The sequence below is a fragment of the Callorhinus ursinus genome, unplaced genomic scaffold, assembly GCF_003265705.2.
Source record: "Callorhinus ursinus isolate GAN/ISIS: 27379988/994484 unplaced genomic scaffold, GSC_fseal_2.0 scaffold84, whole genome shotgun sequence".
Classification (NCBI taxonomy): Eukaryota; Metazoa; Chordata; class Mammalia; order Carnivora; family Otariidae; genus Callorhinus; species Callorhinus ursinus.
In genome coordinates this window covers 855,300-862,302 of record NW_027397146.1, presented here as the reverse complement: position 1 = coordinate 862,302, position 7,003 = coordinate 855,300, and the positions used below count along the sequence as shown (strand labels likewise).

At 59.7% G+C, this 7,003-nt stretch overlaps 1 protein-coding gene across 3 annotated transcripts in view; it reads right to left on the bottom strand.

Moving 5' to 3' along the window:
* Nucleotides 1-3,392, bottom strand: part of HMGB3 (high mobility group box 3) — a 9,653-nt gene extending 6,261 nt beyond the window's left edge. Inside the window, exon 1 of one of the 3 annotated variants that reach the window (XM_025862909.2) lies at nt 3,265-3,392. In XM_025862909.2, coding sequence (XP_025718694.2) covers nt 3,265-3,388 — 124 coding nt within the window. In that variant the 5' untranslated portion in view covers nt 3,389-3,392. Of the gene's footprint in view, nt 1-460; nt 484-671; nt 755-3,264 lie in introns of those variants that run through there. The other 2 variants (XM_025862910.2, XM_025862911.2) reach the window with 2 other exon arrangements.
* Nucleotides 3,393-7,003: the final 3,611 nt, after the last annotated feature.

The following is a 7,003-nucleotide window of genomic DNA, read 5'->3' as shown; positions in this document are numbered from 1 at the left end:
CCGGCCCGCGCACCCCCCAGGCCGCCGGGCGCTCCCGCGACGGCCATGTTAATGCAGAAGCAGCAGTGCAGCCCGCGGGCCCGCGCGGCGCCCGGCCGAGCCCGGGAGCGAAGTTTGCCCGCGCCGCAGCCCCCGGCGGGCACCGGCCGCTCGCCCCTCGCCGAGTCCGTCCCGGGCCGGGAAGCACCCGGCCCCCTTCCCAGTGCCGCCGCCCCGCGCCGGGACGCGCGCCGCCGGAGCCCGCAGCCCGCAGCCGCCCCTGGGCTCGCGCCACCGCCGCCGCCGCCGCCGCCGCCGCCGCCGCAGCTGCCCTAACATCTGGCCTCTGGGGGCCTCGGCCCCTCGGCCGCTGCCCTGGGGGGGAGGGCGGGGGGAGGGCGGCGGCCGAGGGCGGCTCCCCGAAGGGGGCTCAGCCCCGACTGCGGGGAGCTGAGGATGAAGCATTGAAAAGTTGAAACACCTGAATTGCTTCTTCCTTCCCGGCCACCTAGCAAGAGGGAAGGAGAAGGGGCGGGAAGGGCGCGGGGACGACAGGCAGGGGGAAGCGGCGGCGGAGCGCGCTCGCGGCGGCGCGGGCCGGAAAGTTGTGCGGGCGCTGCGGCGGCGGCGATAGTGGCGGCGGCGGCGGCAGTGGCGGCGGCAGCGGCGGGCGCGGGCGGTGCGAAACGTACCTGTATTGTTCGCTAGTCTGGGCAGCGCAGGGCACGACGCGCGGCTCAGCGCTCCCCAGCCTCGCGCTAGCTGCCTCCACGAGAGCCGCCTGATTGGCCAGCGGGCTCCGCCGTTTAAAACAGCCTCCTCGCCCGGCCATTGGCCGCGGGCCTCATGCATATTAAACAGGCGCGGGCGCCCATTGGGCGCGGCCGCTGGGATCATTCATTCAAACAGAACAACCCGCCGGCGCTGGCTGCTGAGGCAAAACAGAGGGATAATAATATTCTCGCTTTCCCACACACACCGCCCCCCCTCTCGAACCGAGCAAGGATCTCAAAGGACTTTGGAGAGGTGGCCCCGCCATTCCCGGCGGCCTGGGCCTCTGGCGTGGGAAGACGAGGTCGAGCCCAGCTGCGCGACCGTCTGCTCCCGCGGCGCCACGGCCTGGGCGTCCCTGGCCCCGGCCCCTGGTCCCCAGGCAGCCCCTCAGACCCGGAAAATCTCCGGGGACCGACCAGCGAGGGTCGACGGGCCTCCACCTCTACCCAGTTCCAGCGCAGCTCCGCGGCAGGGGCCCGGCCTCAGCTCACTGGCTCCTTTCTCATTGCGGGTGGAAGACAGCAGTTCGCTCGCCGAGACCTCGGGGTTTGGGCGCTTGGGCCCTGCTGCCCCGCCCGAAGCGGACCTGACTGTGCTCCCGCGGATCGCGCTCGGCTAGGCTCTGTGCACTAAATGCCAGAAATTTGATTTGTGCCTGCATGTGCGGAAAGGGCGAGCTAGGTGGGCTACAGAAGGGAAAAGGAGTTTGGCAAAAAGCAGAGAAATTGCGAGACACTGTAGTTTTGTGGGCAGGGAGTCCCTCCCCCCCCCCCACTTAACTGCCTCAGTTCAGGTCCGCATTCCCTCTGTTCTCCTGACAAACACCCTGGTGAAGAATAAAAGTTCTTGTTATGAATGAATATGAATGAATGGGCTTTGACTCGGCCTTGGCTTTGCCACTGGCTGGTGATATGGCCTTGAGCAAGTCACTTCTTTGGCGGGGGTGCGGGGGGGGGGAAGGAAGGGGGGTTAAGGCAATGGCTTTCAAAATGTAGGGAGAGGTAGTGTCTCCTCTAAGGGATGTTTGGAAGTGCCCCATGACTGGGAGTCCTTGCTGGAATTTTATAAGGGAAGGGGATGGCCAGGGATGCTAAATGTTCTGCATTGCACAGGACAGTCACACACAGAAAGTAATTCCCCGCTCCAAATGCTAGTATCAGCCTTGCCGGCAAATATGAGGGCCCTTCCCTCTTTGAGGTACCACAAGCTTCCTGAAAAGAATGGAAGAACAAGGAAGGATGAGAAAAAGGGGCACATTTTAAGGACTGAAACTTGGAGAAAATAATGGAAGAGGAATCATGAGTTTTTCTATAGGAGGTTCTCTTTCTAAAGCACTTTAAGGGCCAAGATATCCAGCTATCTATAATTCCCATATTTAGAAAAGAGACCCACCAGATGAGTTTTCCAAATGCTGTTTCCAGAAACTGTGGCTGAGTTTGAAGTGTGCAAGGGAGCTGACCTCACAAAGGCCCCTTCCTCCCTACCCCACCCAGCTCTTGTCGACTCCCCTGAGCCTCCTGGGAAGGCCTGAAACCCCTCCAGCTTGCACTGCTAGGCTTCCATCATTAGGGATCCAACTGATACCGAAAGGCAAGGTAGTTCTGCTTTTGCCAAGAGCTGACAAGTATGGAGTCACTTCCCCATGTCCCCAGTTTAAAGACTCCCAGGAACACAAACATCTTAAGGCCACCTGGTCCAATCCTCTGCCCTGTTGGAGCTAGCTGAGTGGTTGCCTACCTTCTGCTGGCATACCTCCACTCACAGGGAGCTTACCGCCTCCCCTTTGGGCTGTCTCTTCCACCTCAGGTAATCTCTGAGCCTTGGGGGTCACCATCCTACACACAGTACAGTTCCTTACCCTTCAGGATTTCATGGCAGGCCAGGTCTCTTCTCCAGGCAAACAGCTCCAGCTTCTTCCACGATGAGGTTCTCCGGGTCCAACCTGCCCAGGCCATTCCCTTCTCCCCCCACCCTCCTCTGCCCTTCCCAGCGGAGAACAGGATCTCCACGTGTGATCTGACCAGGATCTCCCCTCTGCCAGAGTGCCCTAGCCTCTCAATGTCGGCGGGCCTTTTTAGGCCCAAGATGTGAGTTGGGGGGGGGGGTCTCAGGTTGGGACAGGGGTCTCCTTCTGGTCCATCCACTGCCTTGGCGTCCTGGCCATTTTGGGAACCTGCACTTAGCAGGTGGCAGGCACCAAGGGGGCGGACCAGTGCGTCAACCTTCAGAGCCCACAAGGCACTACTTGGGTGGGGACGCTGAGTGGATGGTGAGGTTCACATTTACAAGAACAAGCAATTCACAAGCAGCACATGTATACACACTCACACCCGGGCACATCGAGGGTGTTCCCAAAGACAGCAACTTGAAGGCCAAACCAGGGAAATAAGAGAATCCCCCATCTAGAAGAGACTGTACAGTAAGTGATGTCCAGACACCCCCCGCAAGACCCATTCTTCCCCACCCCCTGCCACAGCCCTGCCCATTGGCGTCCTATTGCTGCGTACATACTTCGGATGACGAACGGTTTGCTCCCGTTCTTCAAAGGAAGAATTTCCATCTCAGCTCCTGAGAAAGCTCCTTGTCCTGGAGCAGAAGCTCTTGTCCTGAAGCTGAAACCTGTGGTCACTGTCATCAGAACCTCACAGTACATGACTATGACATGGCTGAGCGAGTCAGAGATCTGAAGATGGTTGCTATGGTTCCCTGCTCCTCCCCCCCCCCACACACAACAAATGCACATATCCCCCCAACTCTCCATGTCTTTTTTAGGTCCAATCTCCCCAGTTCCTCCATCCGTCCCTCACAAGCCTTGGTTGGGAGGCTCCTCACAGTGTCTTTCTCCTCAGTACTGCTCATGTGTGGCAGCATGCCTGAACACAGGTTGTGGCCTAGCAGGTTCCTACCTCAGCGGAAACTCATAACTCAGTTCCATGTTCAGAAGGGGGATGAGGTGACATGAACGGTGGCGCTAGAAGGCAGCGGCAAGGTTGTGGCTTTGGGCCCTGTCACTGACTTTGGGTCGGCCTCGGCTATGTCACCTCACCTCTCTCAAAGGTGATTTGACCCACCTATCCACCCCTGGCCACTGTGCCATCTGCTTGTGAGGGAGGTGATACTGGTCAGACACCTCTGAAGGCCGTCTGCTTGTCACCTGTAAAAGGCCACCCGGGGAGAGCTAAAGACCAGTCTGGAAAGTGACAAAAGTGACAGAAAGTCAGGGGTGCCTGGGCATGGCCTGAACTCAGGGGCCCCGAGGCAGCCTGCTCCACTGTCTGCAGCAAAGCCCAGTGCCCGGTGACTTGGGGGTAGCTCCAACTGGTCAAGGCGAGGGACGGCACTCTGGGCCTCTGCCCTGGCCCTCACTGGAAAGTACTTTAACCACATCAATCACCTCTGAGGCCCAGCGCCAGACCAAGCCCATCCACAGAGGGGAACCTCAAACCAGAATCCCCTAAGCTGCTTGGCTGCCTGGAAAGGTTAGGAAAACATTGAAAGTAAATAGGCAATAGGGGAAAGTGTGGCAGATGCTGTTTAAAGAGGTTTTCAGTTGCTGTCAGTCCAAGACCCCCAAAGGATTAAAGGGAGTCCTCATCATTCAACCACAAACATGAAACCCTAGTCTCCTACCTTCTTTACCCCTCCCCTCCCCCACCACCCTGCCCCCAGGGGTTCATGGGGATGCCGAGGGCTTAAAGGTGTCATCCCTGAGGCCCAAACAGGGCAGCCTCCTTTTTAAGAATCCAGGGAAATGCAGCCAGAGTGGATATGGGGTGGGGCCGAGTTTTTGAATCCCTTAAACTCCGTTAAGGGTACTGCCGTGAAGATCCTACAGTGAGGCCTACCCTTTCGGTAGGGATCTAAGAGCCTTTTGTAATTCAGATCTCCACAGGTAGGGAGTCTTTAGGCCGGCTCTGGCTCCGAGGCCTTCCCTGGGGCCCTTGCCCTACCCTGCTCACCCCCACCGGACCCGGTTCACCGCCTGGAGCCTCCCCGCTCCCCTCCCCCTCTGCTCTAAGGTGGGAACTGTATTCCAACTGGACTTTTTTTCCCCCATAGGGAGGAAAATGTTCTCAGAGGTGGTTCGGGTCTATGGCTCTTATAGGTTTGTAAAGGTGCACAGCTGGGAAGGACCTTCCGGGACCGCCAACCCAGCCTACTCCTGACGCGGGGTGGGGGGGGGGGGCCCACAGGAGTCAGTGGCTGAGCCAGGGCTGGTCTCCTGGCCCTTAGGGTCACGCCTGGCCCACCCTTAATAGCTCAGCTCCACCGCGGGGTGCGCCGGCCACAGGCGAGCTGGCAGGGGCAGCCGGCGGCCCAGAGAAGCAGGGACTCCGGGCTCGGAAAGGCCGCGCGAGAGGCCCGCGGGGAGCCGGGCGCGTGGGGCCGGCCTGCGCGCGCTCTCCCGCCGCGAGGCCCCACGCAGGTCGGGCCGCCCGGGCCTCCGGGGCCGCAGCGCGGCCGTGTGCGCGTCTCCGGCCGGCGTGGCCAGGCTCTCGCCTTCCCCGCAGAGCGCGGGGCCCGGGCCGCTCTGGCCCCGGCGGCGGCGGCGAGCGCGTGGACCACGACCCTGCAGGCGGGAAGTGGGGCAGCAACCGCAGGGCGGCCGACAGCTCCCTCCCCGCCCGCCGCCTCGCAGGAACGCAAGCCCTCGCCACCACCAGCCGAGCGGGCCGGGCCTGCGGGGAAGACGGACGTGCCACGAGGGGCCCCTGCCCTCCAGCGCGCTCGGGGCCCGGGTCGGGGGCGGGGGGCGCGGGCGAGGGCCGCGGCGCTGGGGTTAGCTGTCGGCTCGGCGCCCGCGGCGGCTCCCCCCTCCCCGCCCCCGCCGACGTCGCGCCGCGTCCGGAACGGCCCTTCGGCCCTCCGGTGCCTGCCCCGAGTGGTGCAGGGGCCGGCTGTGACTCACTGAGCAGCGAATGGGCCAGCACCCCCCTCTTGGGGGGAAGGTACGAGCTGTTTCTCTCCGCCTGATCCGAAGGGATTCCTGCGGTGGGGAGAGGGGGAACCGGAGTTGCCATTTTTTAAAAGCTCCCGGGGTCCCTTCTTTCTGGGCCTCAGTTTCCCATCATGAGAACGCGGAACAGCAGCTGGTCCCTGGGGTCCCTTACGGCATCAACGTTCTTAGGATTGCCGGTGAGGCTTCACAAAGGGAATGATTTTCCTATCTTTGCTCACTACCTACTCCCTGGCAAAACAAAACAAAACAAAACAAAACAAAACAAAACAAAACAAAACAAAACAACAAAAAAACCAAACCAACCATGAAAGGTGGTCCTCTGCGTGCACCAGTACCATAGCAAGAGAATTTTAGAAACAGATCCACCGGATGATGAAAGAACATGATTCTGGCGAGGATGGCACTTGTACTGACTGACCACACTTGTCCCCACCCTCTAAACTTCAGTCTGTTCTCACTATAGCAGCTGGGCGGGTCCGGCTACGTCAGACCCTGCCCCTCCTCTGCTCAGGACCCTCGCAACTTTACTTTGTCTCCCCACTCTTCCCAGCGTCCCTCAGGGGGCTTCCACAAGCCCACCACACCCACCTCTGATTCCTTCTCTCGAGTCTCTCCTCACCCTGCCCCCACTTCACTCAGGAATAGCCCCCCAAGACCTTACCACTAGCTCTTTCCTCTGCCTGGGACGATAAACCTGCAAGGCTCTCACCCTCACCTTTTATGTCTTTGCTCTAATACCACCTTCCCTGGCTGCCTAATTGAAAATTGAAACCCACAACCCAGCATTGCCTCCCCCCTTCCTCCCCTCCTTTATCTTGCTACAGGAGCTAAGGAGCATTGTAGTTTACAACATTTATCTCGCTAATTGATGGGCACTCCCCACCAGACAGCGGCCACCTGAGGACAGGGACCCGTGTTCTAGTCTGGGCTATTTCCCCGGTATGGGTCACAGAGCAGCCACGCCATTCAAATTTGTTAACCGAGGAATGCATTTTTCAATTGACCTTGATGCTCTAGGTAAGCCCCAGGGCAAAAGGACCTCCTTACATTCTTAAGGCAAAGTCCCTGTCCTCAAGCAACTTGCAATCTGGAGAGTAGACACACCAACAGTGCTAAATGGAGTCTAGGATGAAATACATGCCAGACAGAGGGGCAAGCAAAGGCCAAGAGGAAGGCTTTATTCTGATGGCAGGTGGAGCCGAGTCTGGCAATGCTTCTCCCCGCCCTTTAAGATTTATTTATTTATTTGTTTGTTTGTTTGTTTGAGAGAGAGAGCTAGTGGGGCAGGGG